At 41.9% G+C, this 15,830-nt stretch overlaps 1 protein-coding gene across 1 annotated transcript in view; it reads right to left on the bottom strand.

Moving 5' to 3' along the window:
- Positions 1-14,000, bottom strand: part of HS6ST3 (heparan sulfate 6-O-sulfotransferase 3) — a gene marked incomplete at both ends in the record, with an annotated part of 284,945 nt that extends 270,945 nt beyond the window's left edge. Inside the window, one exon of the mRNA XM_082279119.1 lies at positions 13,468-14,000. Within this exon, the coding sequence (XP_082135245.1) occupies positions 13,468-14,000 (533 nt within the window). The remainder of the gene's footprint in view (positions 1-13,467) is intronic.
- Positions 14,001-15,830: the final 1,830 nt, after the last annotated feature.

Raw genomic sequence — 15,830 nt, 5'->3', positions numbered from 1 at the left:
AACTGCTCCATGAAGTACTCACTAACTGTGTCTACCAATTTAGTCTCCACATCAGTCATTGCTGCAGCCACTTCCACTGCCATGCAGGCACCAGGCTGGCCAGGGAGCAGTACAGCTAGGAGATTAGAAGAGAATGAAAGGGCTCCAAAGAGAAAGAAGGGGAGAAGAGAACAACCACATAAAAAAGTCAGCTTGTGTACATTTACACACCACATTGCTCATGGAGCTCAAGGACTTGGAATATTGTTTATGATTTTTCATGAGCTGCTGTTTCTCTTTTTAACCCATGATTACAGAGAAATTAGAATTCAGATACAAGATGTGAATTCAAGAAGTTGAAGGCAAACAAATCTCTATTAAAAGATAATGAGAAAGCATAAGCTAACTGCTTAAAATTAGCTCCCAAAAATTTGAAACTAAAATTTGACTACTGAGGTTGAACAAGCCACTGCAGAGCCAATACACCTGCTGAAAATTGGCTTGAGAGAGCTGTGTGCATTCCTGTGTCTTGTTGCAAACAGATGTTCTATTTGGATTTCCCTACATATTGCTTCTCTCATGAAATCCCTTTTTCCTCCGTTTAACCCAGGGGTATCTCCCACTCTACTTGCACCTAAGTTCTCGTCTTTACTTCATACATTTCTAGCCCCATCAAACCATCACCTTTTCTCCCCAGGTTACAGAAGCATTAACACCTTCCTCCTTTGCCTCTGTGGCAGGGGGACAAAGCCAGGACCTATCTGCCTTCCTTCACCTGCCAGGAAGGACTCCCCCGCTCCTGCCTCAGGATGAAACTGGTGTCTCGCACTGCAGAGCTGGGTTTCAGTACTGCCATCAGACAGTTAATGGTAAAACACAGTATTTTTCTGCCAACACCACCAACACTAATCTTAAGTACCTTCTTCTCCAAGTCATTGTAAAAGACTGAGGCATGTGCTATTGAGACAACTTGTAATTGTTTAATAGTTTTTCCTAGGACAAACTGAACACAAATCAAAGGGAAGCAATTATAAAAGCCCTCTAAGCAGTAGCTTAAGGGAAAAGACAGAAACACAAGAGTTACACAAAAATGCATCTTTTCTATCCCCAGTCTTTTCAGGTAGGGGGAAAGACAGTTATTTTTTCTTATCTGTTTCTGTGTACTGCTAGGAACAGAGAGAACAATAAAACAAAGAATTTAGGATAGATTAAACTGGTCAGTTCTAGTAGCTCTTGCAAAGCCAGACAGCTAAAAGCCCCTTTGAACTTCGACACAGCAGACAAGCTCAAGAGCCGATTCAAGCCTGCAGCTTGCCGAACATGCAGAGCAGAGAGGAGCACTACTCCAACCAGCTCATTCTGTATGCAAAGCAAGCAGGTACAATGCAAAGGGGATGTGAGTCATGCAAGAAAAACACATAAAACAAAGGCAAAAGAGCTGGCAAGATAGAAAGGACAGCAATGTGGGAGAGTGGGCACATCAGGCTGCTGAGAAGGTAAATCAGGAGTGTAGAACGTAACCTGAATAATATAAGAAATAGTATGTGTCTTTACAGAAAGAAAAGATAAAAATAAAAAAGTCATTGTGAAAAATAAAACTTTCATCTTCTACATGTCCTTTTAAGCTCTTCTGTTATCCATATATATAGTACAAAGTGAAAATCCTCTAGGCATATAGTAATAAATTTACCTCCTGAAAGGATACACAACTTGCAATTTGGCTTAAAATATCAATGCAACTTAAATGACCTTCTTGCTAGGAAGACTTCCCAATTCTTTGGGAATTTTGTTTGCGTTTATGTTTAATATTTTCATTGAAACTACCTGATAATGGTCTGGAATACAAGTAGCAGAGCATGAAACAAGAATGATAAACTTCTAGCATCCCCACTGCTCTCCTAATCAAAGCCACAGTTCTGTGTGGCCACACTTAGGCTTCCCAATCAACCTGTAAGTCAGATGCAGTCCATCAGTTTTCCTATTGCTCAATTGCAAGGCCCAGCAGCCATTTAGATGGCTGGTACTGACCCATATCACAGTGGGATTCTTTATCCCATTTTCAGATATCTGGCAATTTAATCAGATTGAAAAGAGGTATAGCCTGATAAAAGAATCTGCATGAGTCAGAGGCAGGGCTGCAAAACTCAACATACATTTACATGGTCCTGGAGAGCAAAATAAAGACTTTGCTGAAGAGGGAAATGTGTTAGAGAGGGCCTGAGCTGTTTAGGAAAAGGAATTTCGGTTACTCCTTTCATTTAGGCAGCTAAATTCTCTGTTTGGAGGAAATAATCTCAATGGGTGTTTCAGGCTTTAAAAGCTTGACAAAAAGGCATGACCACTTTAACACAGTTGAGCTGAAGCTTGTGAGACAAGTCTGTCTTGAAAATGGGGACCTTAAAACTTCAAATGTTAAGCAGTAAAAAATAAAGATACACACACAAACTAATTATTTGAGATCACATCTGATTTTTTTTCTGCTTGGCACTTTAAAGCTTTCATAAACCACCTTAAAGAAATGTAAAATTCTTTGTCTGTATATTTGCTGCTTTTTTTCTGGATTCTGTATTTGCCTACAGAAGCTTTGAAACTTGCACAATAAAATCTTACATACATTGAAAGTTCAATCCAATAACTCAGGGGAAAAAAGGCAAAACAGTTACAGTCTTTCATTACAAACTCTGGGAAGTTATCTCATGTTAATACATGAGAAAGTTTTACAGTATCTTTTAACTGTGAACAGTTTAATAACATTAGCACTGTAGATGGAAGTCAGAGCTCTGAAGAATACCATCTGCAATACGAATGTGGAAACTATAAAAATGTTAGCTTTCTGGATAAAAATAATTCAAATAGAAATGGTTGACTCAACATACCCTGAAATGAAAAAAAAAAAAATTAAAAAGATAAATATGTGACTGCCTCTTATTTACTGAACTGCTACTCTATTTTACATACTAAACTCAATTTAGTAAGAAAAAGTGTACCCTCCCTGGCACCAGAGAAACATACCATCCCATTCTTACAGGAAATGTAAAAAGGAACATATTTTTGCAATACATACTCAAGGCCAACTTTACACTGGATGTCACAGAAGTATCACAGCCCATTTAAAAAGTTATTGCTGTAATAAGTTGTTCCTTTCAACAAGCTAATGTAATGTTCACAGTGAAAAAAAAATGATTGCACATATCCTTCATTTATTTAATAATTATAGCTTCTGAGCCTGTTCCAGGAATTCTCAAATAAAGGAATAAGGAGCAGTTAAAATATTTACTTCAACATCTTCTGATGTTGCAGCATCTTCTCCATTGTAATCTTTCTTCCCAATTTCCATAAATAAGAACCAAACCACATATTTGGCTTCAAGAAGGATTAAAGAAGCTACAGGCTGGTGAGTCTCATCTCCATCCCTGGAAAGGCAATTGAGCGAACTTCCCTGGAGCAGTTGATGTTGTTTGGATTGACATCAGCAAGGATTTTACCATGGTCTCCCACTGTGTTATTTGAGGCATGCTGGTGAGACACGGGTACTATACAAAATCCAACTGGTGCCTGATAACTTGTGGTGTCACTCAAGAAGTGGCAGTGATGCCAATGCTGTTTAAAACTCTCTATTAATGACCTGGATGGTGGAACAGAGTCTGGTCTCAGCAGGTTCACACTGGAGAAAGAGATCAACACTCCAGAGAGCAGTGCTTCTATTTCAAACAACTTCAAGAGGCAAGAGAACTGTGTTCATGGGAAACTCGTGAAGATCAATAATGGTAAGTGGTTTACTGTGAGAGTGGTGGGACAGAGAAGCTGTGGACACCCAACCTCTGAAAGTGTTCATGGCCAGGTTGGATGGGGCTTTCAACAACCTGCTCTAGTGGAAGGTGCCCCTGCCCATGGCAGGCGGATTGGAGCTGGATGATCTTTGATATCCCTTCCAACCCAAACCATTCAATGGCTCCATGATTCTAAGTAAAAATAAAAACTTGCTCCTGAGGTGAAGTAACACACAAGACAGGCTGGGCACGCAGCGGCTAGGACACAGCTCTGCAGAAATAGATATGGGGCTCCGGGTGGACACTGCTGAACAACAGCCAACAAGGCACCCTTTGGAAGTGAAGCAGGCTAACCAAGTATCGAGCTTTGTTGGCAGGAGCTATACTAAGCAGGCTGGGGGAAGTGATTTCCCCTCACTCCACCTTTCAGCGCTGGTAAGACAGCATCTGGATTGATGTGTCTGATTTTGAGCTCACCAATAAAAGGCAGACCTTGGTACAGTGGGAACAGGATGATCAAGGGGCTGGGACATATAATACATAAAGAGCAGCCAAGTGAGGCTTGCTCAGTCTGGGGACAAGGCAGCAATCAGGCAGACCTCATTACCCTATTCGATTTTCAGGTGGGAGTAAATAGAAAAGTCGTAACCTGACTCCTTTAAGATGTACACAGCAATAAGACAGGAAGAAACAAACACAATCTGGAAAATGGAACATTTCTGCTAGCTGAGATGAAAAGCTCTTTTCCCACGAGGGTGGCCAAACACTGCAAGAAGTTGCTCAGGGACCCTGTGGCACCACCATCCCTAGAGTTACTCAAAATTTCCAGGCACAGCCTAGAACAACCTACTCCAGTTAGACTGACTTTTAAGCAGGGGTTTGAGCTAAATGACTGCCAGAGGTCCCTTCCTACGTAATACTGTAATAAATCCAAATGACTTGTAGTAGAAAACAACATGAAATATTTCATTAAGTTGCTCTTCTCATCGGAACCTTGTTAAGTCAGCAACAGAAGTGATATAGCTTTAGCCTGACAGAGACGTTTCTGGCATGAAAACAAAGGTTTTGCAATTATAGAAGTTATTCATCACTCACATTGGGAACTTCTTGGAAAATAATGGTCCTACTCCTATCACTAAAAATTAAAGTCTAGTTAAAGGCTGAAACAACACCTGACAACTCTGGTATTAGGGATTTACACTGCTGGAGCTGAAGATGCTTAATTTACTATTTGGCTCTCTTATTACAACACTTATCTAACTTGAGAAAACCTATACCAGAAAAATAAAATACCTATATAGAACAGGAGCTCAAACTAGCTAGTACTTGAAATTTTTCATTACCTCTGTATCTTTCTCTTTCAGCAAGTATAAAAGGAACATATGGAGAGCTTTAAACCCTAAACCATTTGTATTTGGAAAAAAAATAGCTTTCAAATTGCATAATTTTGATCCTTCCTTGACCTCACAAGACTGCAGTTACTGCTGCCCCCTGCTCTCTCCTGCTCTCTTCCAGACTTCACCCTCACTTGAGGCTCACAGCTTATACCTACACTGCTTCTTCTCGTTCTCCTCTTCCTCAGAGGAGCCCCTCAAGCAGACACCATCAGTTGCTATTCCATCTATCCCCACATTCTCAGACAGAGCCTGTGTGCAAAGATACATGGAATTAAAGCCAAAAATTCCAAGTAGACACTTTTAAGTGTGAAAATACACAAACACTGAGATACAAATGTATTTGCTACTTAAACAAAAGCCAGTTCACAAATCAAATGTAAATCTTTAAGTCAGCAAGTTCTTTACATTGGTATCATTAGAATTTAGATGAGAATTTTTTAAAATTTGTATTTTTTATTAGTGCTTTGTGAGGCACTTTATTTCACTGACCTCACCTTCAAGTTAATTTATTTGCAGAAAGTGAGTGGTCTCAGAGATGTCAGCTCCTCCACATACATCCTGAAGGAACCATTTCTTCCAGTATCAAAGAGCAGCATGTGACAAGACTTCTCATCAACATCAAGTTACTTCATAGAATGGGAAGTATACTCTCAAGTCAATTATGAATATCATGGTTTGCTCCACCCTTTGCAAACGGAAGTTGCATCTGCTCATTGCTTTCCCCATCCCAACATAATTCTTCATATGGCATTCAAAGTTTATCCACTGCTATGCCAGTAAGTTTGGCATCTCTATCAGTTTGTAAACCCTCAGAGCCACAGTCCACCCTGCATGACCCTGTCACTTTCACAACTGACATATAACTGCATCAATGAAACACTTCTAATGTGTCTGAAAACCACATTTATATCAACCATTTTCTAACAGATTACCAATTATTAAAGAAAAAAAAGAGGGTTAAGACATTAAGTTTAAATACCGTTTTTTCTAAGATGACTTTAAGCTGTGGACCACACTCCAGATCTTTGCAGAAGTATACATACGACCACCCAAGTGCAAGCTTCATAGTAGAATCAAAATCCTAGTAGGTCCAATCCTTACAAGAACCCATTTTATACCTTTTCAGTCAATACATACTGAGATCTCAAGCACCGATCATGTAACAGACCATAAGTACTTCAAGAATTACTGATTTTGCTACTCCAGCATTTTCTCTGAAAGAAGATTCATGCCATCTTGAACAAAATCCCAAAATACTTCTGTTAAGTTTTTCTCCTTAAAATAGCAGTTGTTTCAGGGCTGAATAATTGGAACCTAGCAGCTGTCCAAATGAGACTCTTAATTCATGCAATTAGCCTCCTACACAGTGCTTAAAACCTTGCTCAGCAATAATAGAACTTTTAAGGGACTTAAACTTACCTTCTGAGGCAACTGGGAACATTAAGATATCCAATGTAGCATAGAAATTTGAGTTATAAATACTTCCAGAGAATAGGCAGCAAGCTGAATGCAATACTAAAAATATTAAAGAATGCAGGCTTTTCCTTGCTCTCATTGGGTCTCATTCTGCACAAACAGCAGCAGTCTTTACATTATATATATGCTCAATTCACTGCCATGGCTTCACCAAACTCTGAGAGGAGATGCTTTACTCTTGCTGACTTAGAATTTAAGACATTGAAAACTGTCAACATACCTGAAGGGAGAAACCATTCAGTTCAACCAGATCTTTACTTTTCCATCCAGCTTCTCTGTGATCTCTAGAGCTGAGCTGGCAGAGATTTTTACTTCTCCTCAAAGAGTTCTCAAAAAAAACTCCACATGCAAGCTTACAATTTCATCCCTATTTCTGCCACTGGCTGGGTCTACAGATCTAATCTCTCTCAGTGCAATGGCATTACACAGCATCTTTTCCCGCTGACGAAGTAACCTTTCCCATTCTGCCTCAAACCTACACATATCCTAATGCTGTGTAAGAATTTAAGCAATATCCCACTGAAGAGGATTGGAAACTATTCTAAATTAGGCAGCTGGTTAATCGAAATAAAAAAGCATCATAACGTGAGAAAGTTAAAACAACTGCTGTGTCTTGTAACACTGTACAGCCCTAGGGGATACTCCTGACACTTCCACTCTTTTCTTCTCCCACAGGACTTCTCTGCCTGGCTCCCACACAAAAAAAGAGAATAGCTCCTGCATTGTACAGAAAACCTTCTTAGACAGCCTATTTTCCAGAAAGAAATACCCAGAAAAGCCAAATTTGCTTGGATAAATCACTAAATTCTCTTCTAGACCATTAGAATTGCAGTTCAGGTGACCATTTTCATAACATGAACCTTCCTGGCCCAAAACTTACTCAGTTCCAGTTCTCCATAAATTACAATGATGGATGGATAAGTCCCATTTGAAATAGTGCTGACCACTCTTTTATCGTTGCTGGCAATTAACAGTAAACATGAGTTCTAGTCATTTTTTTGTAGGCAACCTGCTGAGATTTATAGCAGTAGCTTCAAAATTCTGAAGAAAAGACTTATCTTTGGGTGAAAGATTTTTCAGGGTTGTGACAACCTTGATGCAGAAAAGTTCTGGCACATCAGTCATTTGTCTGCTGTTCTGACAGGGGAAACCTCACAGGTGACACATACAGCACAAAATGTAGTTAAGGATAGTTGCTAGTTGTTGCCACAAGTTCTAGACATGTTATCTTTAAACAAATGTAAGAAAAGATTAGGAGACAGCATTACCATCTCTATCAATTTGGATCAAATCAGCCTAATTTCCCTCTAAAATACAGTCATTTACTTCAAATAGAAACATTAGAAAAGAAATGCTTTTCAAAAAAAAAGGATGACTTCAGGCAACATCTCCAATTAGTCCCAAAAGCGAAAAAAAAAAAACAGTTTAGAAAAAAAAATATGATGTGGCAAGGGCAGAACTCCCTGGAAAGCAATTCTGAGAGATCTCAAACAAAAGATTTATTACAAAAGGATTGCATTCTATTCAATGTTTGCATCAACAATATGGATGCTGAATATAAACCCATTTTTACTAAATGGGCCAATGATGAAAAGCTAGGAAGGACAAAAAACTTAAATCAATTTTGCAAATGAAAGAAATTGACAAGACGGGGAATGAAATCCACTGGGGATGAGCACGAAACTCCTACAAAAAGACAATGGAAAGTATAAGTAATAGTCTTTAAGAAAATTAATAATGTCTAAATCCCAAGCTGACAGTCAATGTCAGGCAACTGCAAAATGGTAAATAATCAGTGAAGTGTACAACCACAAGCACAACTTTCAGAATAAGCCAAGTAATCTTTTCTGGTGCATTCTGTACTACACTCAAGAGACTAAATACTGTACTCCCACTGAAACACCACTTTTCAAGGAAACAACTGACACAAACCCAAAGAGTAGGCCATTCTTCGTGTTCCTCCAATAAAACCAGAGCCAATTGGATTTGGTTACTATTTAAGCAGGGAAGGTTGAAAGAGGCTTCCTAAGAACCAAAGTACCCAGAAGGCTATTGCAGAGAAAACTGGATCGATTTGTTCTCAGGTTCTCAAAAGACAGTAGATGCAATGGGCTTAAAACTGAAGTTAATGAGATTCACACTAAGCACTTCGGGAAGACAACACCACTTCTCAGTTTTAGGGACAATGGAACCCTCGAGCAGATTCCACTGGAGACAGTTAAGGAAGTAAAAAACCCACAGTCAGCAGCCGGACCACAGGAAATTGTTTAGTTCCTGTTGTTCCTTATATTTATTTAAAAAACTATACAGAGTTTACTGGCTCCAACACTCAATTCAGTAGAAGATACTAAGGTACAATAGAGAACTTGTGGGTTTTTCTTCAGTTTAAACATTTGTGACTTTTTATTCTCTTCTCTCCACTATCTTCAGCATAGCCTTATTTTTCGATTAACACTCATATTTTTGTGATGATCAGTTACCACGACTGCAAAGATCAGTCTGTCTTATGTTCTGTTATTGCTAAAAAAACACACAATAGACAAAAAAGGGAATGCAAAAGAAAGAAAAGGAATCCTACTAATATTTTCTATTCAATTCTCCCCATTCCAGGACTCATGGGTTTACTGTTGATTTACACTTCCAAAGAAAAATGTAGGACACGGTAAGTTGAACAGGACAAGGAAATAGAGAATATAATGGAAGCAAATTAATGAAAATCAATAGTTTTTAAGACTAAACTGCATTGACAATAAAGCTTATGGGGTTTACATAACTCAAATGATCTCAGTTTCACATTAGAAAATTAGACAACACCTTCAATACAGTGTTCTTTCAAGTGTGTAGTTTAAAAGATCACCTTCCTAGTTTAATCAAACTTCAAATAAACAATAATGAGTAATTATTAATTATATTGCTGGCACCATCAGCAAGGGATAAAATGCGCCTTGATCAGGACTTCTCAGGTTCTCTCAAGCCCTCCTCCATAGAGCAGAGAGGCAAAGCAAACCCTACCTCACACACCAAGAATTATCTGGTAACCTAACAGAGGCAGACAATCAGTTTGGACAATGTCTCTGCAATATAAGATGTGGAATTCTTCTTCTCTAGTTTTAGACACAAAGTCCCAATTCAGAATTCTAGTCTTCCCTTGTTATCAGTGAATGGAAGAACTGCCCATCCAGAAGACAATTCAGCAGGTCTCAGGTATGTCTGAGACCCTTCAAAGGGCTGCCTGTGTCATTCTGTTTCTCCCCACTGTCTACAGAGGCAGCCTAATGTCACTCAGACTTCACACCAACTCTTCCCTGGCATCCCAGGTTAGGCATTTCTCTTCCCATTCTTTCCTCAAGCAGTGTTGGGCTAAGATTCCACAGTCCAGCTTCTTGGCACCTCTGAAGGAAAGCCCAGCTCCAGAGATGGAGCTGAACACAAGCATCACCAACTTCAATGGCATCCAGAGAGGGCAATGCAAACATTTAAAAGACTGTTTCTTTAAAAAAAAAAATTTAAAAATTAAAAAAAAAATTTAAAAGACACTATCCAGATAACAACTTCTGTAAAAGTGAAAGCTACACATTAGTATGAAAGGGTAATAGCCTGGCTCTGTAAACACTTAAACAGGTATTTTAGCAGAAAAATCTCATGTCCTGAAAATGAAAATGTATGCAAATGTTTGAAGAAATAAAGGCTACAGTTTTTGTCTTGGTTTGGTTGTTTCTTAATGTAATTCAAAACAATTACTTTGCTTTCTAACAAAAGAGTAGTCCTACAACTTCACAGTAGCATCCAATACGTTAATAACAAACAACTTTTCACACTGAAGTACCTAAGGTGGAACAAGGCACTCCATACCATTAAGTCACACAGAGGTAAAAGTCCATGCTGGCACTTGGGCTTAAAGAAGCTCAGATTTCTGGAGCACAGCATCAGTTTCTGCCCCATGTTCCTTCTTGGGTCCTGAGACTTCAAAACTCCAACATTTGAACGAGGAAAAACTTAGACAAATTGTCTTCAAAACCCTAATGTGATTTAAAAACACTGTCCCTGAAAGACAAAGACTGAGGAGAGGTTGTACTTCACAGATCTTCTAGGACCTTTAGCACCATCATCTACTCCCTCCTCTCCCTACCAGCTAGCCCCTTCCCCCACGAATTCTAATTATAGTTTCATCGTGAAATCTTCTGAAGACCTGTGTTAAAAGGTAGGACTTAATCTAACTCATACTATTACTAGCCCTCCAAGAAACAAATTTTCAGAATATGAAGATTTACACTATAAATCCTTTATTCCCTCTATGCAATAAAAAAATAGACCATGTATACAGGGATCCGAAAGAAGGTATTATATTAATACCTGCTACTTGGAGAAACAAAGAAACAAAAAAAAGGAAACACACTTAACATCTTCATTGCATCAAAGAGATCAAACACCTTAGTACCAAATTCATAAGAGAGTTCGTCCTGCTGGCCACAAAGAAAATCCACTGCCAGGTATTTAACCAATTTAGTCTAATTTTCTGACACCATAGCTGGAAGGCAGAAGAGAAAAGTTGAGCTATTCAAGGAAGTCTAGTGCTTCAAATACATTCAGAAGCTTTAAAGGAAGACTTTAAAATATTCAGTACACTTTACGTTAGACTCATATGCTAGTTTCTTGCCTATTTTAGGCATACAGTCTCCTCAATTCTCCATTCACATATTAAAAAAAGACTTAGATGCATGCTTCTAATAGTACAGCAAAGTAGTTTGGGCTTGATTCCAATTTCACCAGGAGCAAAGACATTCACAGCAGAGATAATTCATACTTCAGGGTTATTTGATTCTTTTTACAGCTCCTTGAGAAGCTGAAGTCAAATGACATGATGATAATGACAAAACAAAGGGAAAAATGTAAAGGTGTCTCCTAGCACAGGATAGAATACAAGAATGAACAAGTATTAAAACGATGCAATAAATAATTATTCACAGCGCTTTCCTCATTTATGTAAAGACAAACCAAGAAGTGCAACGTTACACTAGCCAAATTATTCACTAATTAAACAAAAAGCAGCAAGCAAAAAAATTCAGAAAACAGTATTCAGCTATAATGGAGAAGTATCACATCTTTCTTCAATCAAAGTAATTACTAACTATGTACTGAATAACCACAATGACTAGCTGTGCAGTTCAGCTTGAAGTTTTAAATTTCCCTAATACCATAATGGTTTTGTGTAATAGTACTGAAGCCACTACTCCAGTTTTATTGCCCATTTGTAATCTTTGAATTGAACTTAAATTGAATTTAGCACTCAGTTGTTTACCTACTAATATTCTTCGTGAGAGAGAAAAAGTGGACTCCACTAGCAGATTACGTATTTTCAGACATTTTTACAAGTATTACTCTTCCTCCTCCCCTCCCTTTTACATTACACGTTTCTTGAATATTCCTTAAAGTTCTACAGGTACCACCAAGTTATTTTGTCCTTGAAGATATTCACAGCATTTCTCTTCTATCAGCAAATACATACACTTCACCTTCAGCTAAATATTTTTCATAAAACTGTGTGAATTACCCTAACAGTATTCTGCAAGTACAGTCCAAGTCCACAACCATCCACAATAAATTCAATTTATCCTGAATGAGTCTTTCCAAATGCCACTAGTTTTGCTATATAGGAAGGCCTTTGATGTTCACATCAAGTAACCTTCAAATTGTTCAACAATAACAATAATCAACTCTCTTGTCTTGATGAATAAACCCTGTGAAAATGTGCCCATGAATGTCAAGGACTATGCATGTTTTTAAGTGACAAGATACAAACCACAATGTAGGAGGGATTCTACTGAAAATTTAAAGTTTGTGGACTCATAAAATCAAGATGGATAAAATCAAGATTCATAAAATCAATTCATGAAATGAAAGAATGTAAGGTATGTGCCAAGCTATATCACTTTTAGAAAAGGTATTCTTCCTATATTTTCCTTAATATTTTACAGATGTTGAAGTTACAACAGGCTCTAATGCTAGCCTGAACAATCTGATTGAACAGTACATAAATCAGAACAATGCCCAAAACTTACTGAATCACCTAGAGGTATCTCTTATCAAGAGAGAGCACTCATCTGACAATTTTTCCATGTTTAGAACAGACAAGACCTTTCACAAGACCCAACAAAACCACACTGTAACATGGAGAGAGGCAGCATGCACACAGAATTCCCTTTTCCACTGTCATCAGATCATCAAAGGGACATTTACAGTGCGATTTTTCCCAGCACTGTGTTCCCCGCACAGAGCCTGGCACGCATGGTCTCCCGACTTCCAGCTTGCACAGAGAGCGAGCGGTCATTACAGCATGGGAAGCACAGAACCTGCCTATCTGCCAACAAGAAATGCGGGTGAAAGAGATTTTAAGGGCTTCTGGATATTTCGAACTCCTCTAGTTACAACAGTCAGCAGCTGCAACGATCCATCAGATTCTGCAGAGGCACCCTTCTTGCTGCAGAAGAGCGTAGCAATTTGTTAAAAATAAGTTTCGAAAGGACAAATAGATAGGAGAAACTTGCGGGAACACGAGCGGAGTTTCTCTCGCGCTAACCTATACAAAAAGCAGCTGCAGGCGCGCTACATGGAATCAGCACAAATTTGAGGCAAAGAGAAAGCATCACAGGTAACACACAGACAAGAGCCCAAAGTAGAACCTCCCCCGGAACACAAGCCTTGTCCCGCCGTTTGTTTCTTATTGAGGACGGCAGCTGACAATTCTCGCCCAGGTGCCGGGGAGAGGGACGCGCTGCCAGGGCGCCTTCCCACGGCGCTGGGAAAGGTGGGATCTGATTTCGAGCATCTGGAAAGCAGGCACTGACCTGAGGGTGCGGTTGCCGGCGCAGCCGCGGCGCTCCATGGCGGCGGGCACGCAGCTGGTGAGCTCGGTCCAGTCGGCGTGCAGCCCGCAGCTCCAGCCGGTGGAGAAGCGGGAGAAGAGCCAGGTGTCCTTGTCGCCGCCCGGGCGGTGGCAGGCGCACTTCTTCTGCCCGGCCCGGCAGTAGCAGGGCTGCTCCAGGTGGATGTTGCGCACCAGGTGCCGCCCGAAGGTGGTGCCGCCCGTCTTCTGGATGTGGAGGAAGACGATCACGTCGCGGCCCCGCATGTCGAACCGCACCCGCCGGCACAGCTCCCCCCGGGCGAACGGGAACTTGGCCGCCAGCCGCGGCATCGCCACCGCCTCCTCCTCCTCCTCCCGCTCCTCCGGGCCCCCCCCGCGGCGGGCGGCGGAGGCCGGCGGGCGGCGGGGGCAGGCGGCGCCGGGGCAGGCGGGCGACACGTACTGGTAGATGATGAGCAGGAAGAGCAGCGCCAGCAGCGGCGGCAGCAGCCACCTGTTGAAGCGCTCGTCCATGGCGGTGCGCGGGGGCAGCGCGGCGCGGGATCAAGCGCTGCCGGCCGCTGCCGGGGCAGCCGCCCCGCTCGGATCCCGCAGCCGAGGGGCGCCCGGCTCCCTCCCCGACGGCATGGTCCTGGCGGGCGGGCGGCCGCGGCTCGCTCCGCTCAGCCCAGCGCGCCGCGCCGCACCCCGCCGGAGGCGGCCATCCTGCGTTCGCTCCCCGCGGCTGGGGCTAGGCGCCGAGCGCCGTGCCCGGAACGCGCTGCCCGGCGGCGACCGCACAGCTCCGCTCCCGATCCCGCTCCGCCGCAACTCCAGCCCAAACACAGCGCCCGGCTCCCGGCGGGGCGCGCCCCGCCTCCGCCCACCGGCCAATCACGGCCAGGCCGGCCGCCCGAGCAGCCAATGGGCGGGCCCAGCACGCCGGCGCTGCCGCCAATGGGAGAGCGCGGCGGCCCCGGCGGGGGCGGGGGGAGCCGCCCCGCGCTCCCCTCCAGGTATCGGACCGGGACCAGCCGCGCGCGGGTCGGGGGCGGGGGGCGGGAGCAGCCAATGAGGAGGCGGGGGCGGGGCGCCAGGCAGCCAATGGGACGGGCCGGCGGCGCAGCCAGGTGAGCGGGGCTCCGTTGGTCTCCTCATTTCCCGTCACTTTCCGTAGGGAACGGGTGTCTGGTGCCGGTCCCGGTTTCGCGCCCGTGATTATAACCCCAGGTGTTTCATACAAGGAGGTCGGACAACACCGACCACTCCATAGATTAACTAACTAATTGTAGATTAACTGTCCGCGGCGCTGCTGGTTCTTGCGCTCTTCAAAGCACAAAGTCCCAAACGATGAACCCACCTTGCAGAGCACTTTTGTCTCCCCGAGGCAATAACATCGGTTACGCAGCAGCGGCTCCACTAAAATTTCAAAAGGTTACTTTTCAATCCCTCTCATGTATTTACAACAATCCACATCCTGAAACTCTGTGGTTTTCCCTATTGAAAATTAGACTTTTTTTAATATACATTCAAATATTTAGCCAGCAGATCACACTTAGCTGAGTTTCGCCGAAAAAAAAAACCACCACTGTTTTGCCTGCAGTGTGTTTCCCATAACGTTAAAAGCCTGTTACAAACACTTCATATCCAAAACCAAGCCTCATATGGCCCCTGGATTACAATATATTAATATGCAAAGCATTTTGTGTTAGAACTGATTGCACATCTTGCTTATTTAATTACAGAATGCCTTTATTTACTGAGGGATTAATTAGATATCTGACAGTGCTAAAGCAACTTTTTTACTCAACTCTAAAGACAGCTTCACCTCTGCAAGGCTAACAGAAGAGCAGTGCCTTCCCATGGGACCACTTAACTTTAGAACTTATAAAAATAGACAAATGTATTTTAAACTGAAGATTTTTATATAGAAACCAAGAGTGCTTGGACTTTTTAGGGTAGAGTATCTGCTCCCATTAAAGCTTGCCAGAAATCATAGAAATTACCAGAAAATGGTCTAAACAGAAGGAGCTAAAACTGTAAATGTTGTGAGGTGTCCACAAGAACAGCCTACAACACCCACCTTCAAACATCTACCACACATGCATGCACACGCCCAGCATCCCATTGTAGTGTTATGGTATTACACCAGTAAGTCTGACAGGGGCAAATGTTTGGGTCTTGCCAAAACATGAAAAGAGATGATGCACTTCTACCTTTAGTGAAATCTTTTAAGGAAAACGCCATGGGTTACCCGATGAAATTCACCCTTGTACAGCCATGCACCATCCTTTCATCCTTTGGAAGAATTCAGTTTGGTGTCAAACAAACCTATTTAGTCTTCTTCCTCTAATGACAAGAGGT

The sequence above is a fragment of the Coloeus monedula genome (assembly GCF_965178545.1).
Source record: "Coloeus monedula genome assembly, chromosome: 3".
NCBI classification, from domain to species: domain Eukaryota; kingdom Metazoa; phylum Chordata; class Aves; order Passeriformes; family Corvidae; genus Coloeus; species Coloeus monedula.
Note: the sequence above shows the minus strand (reverse complement) of the source record. Positions and strands in the feature narration are given on the sequence as shown.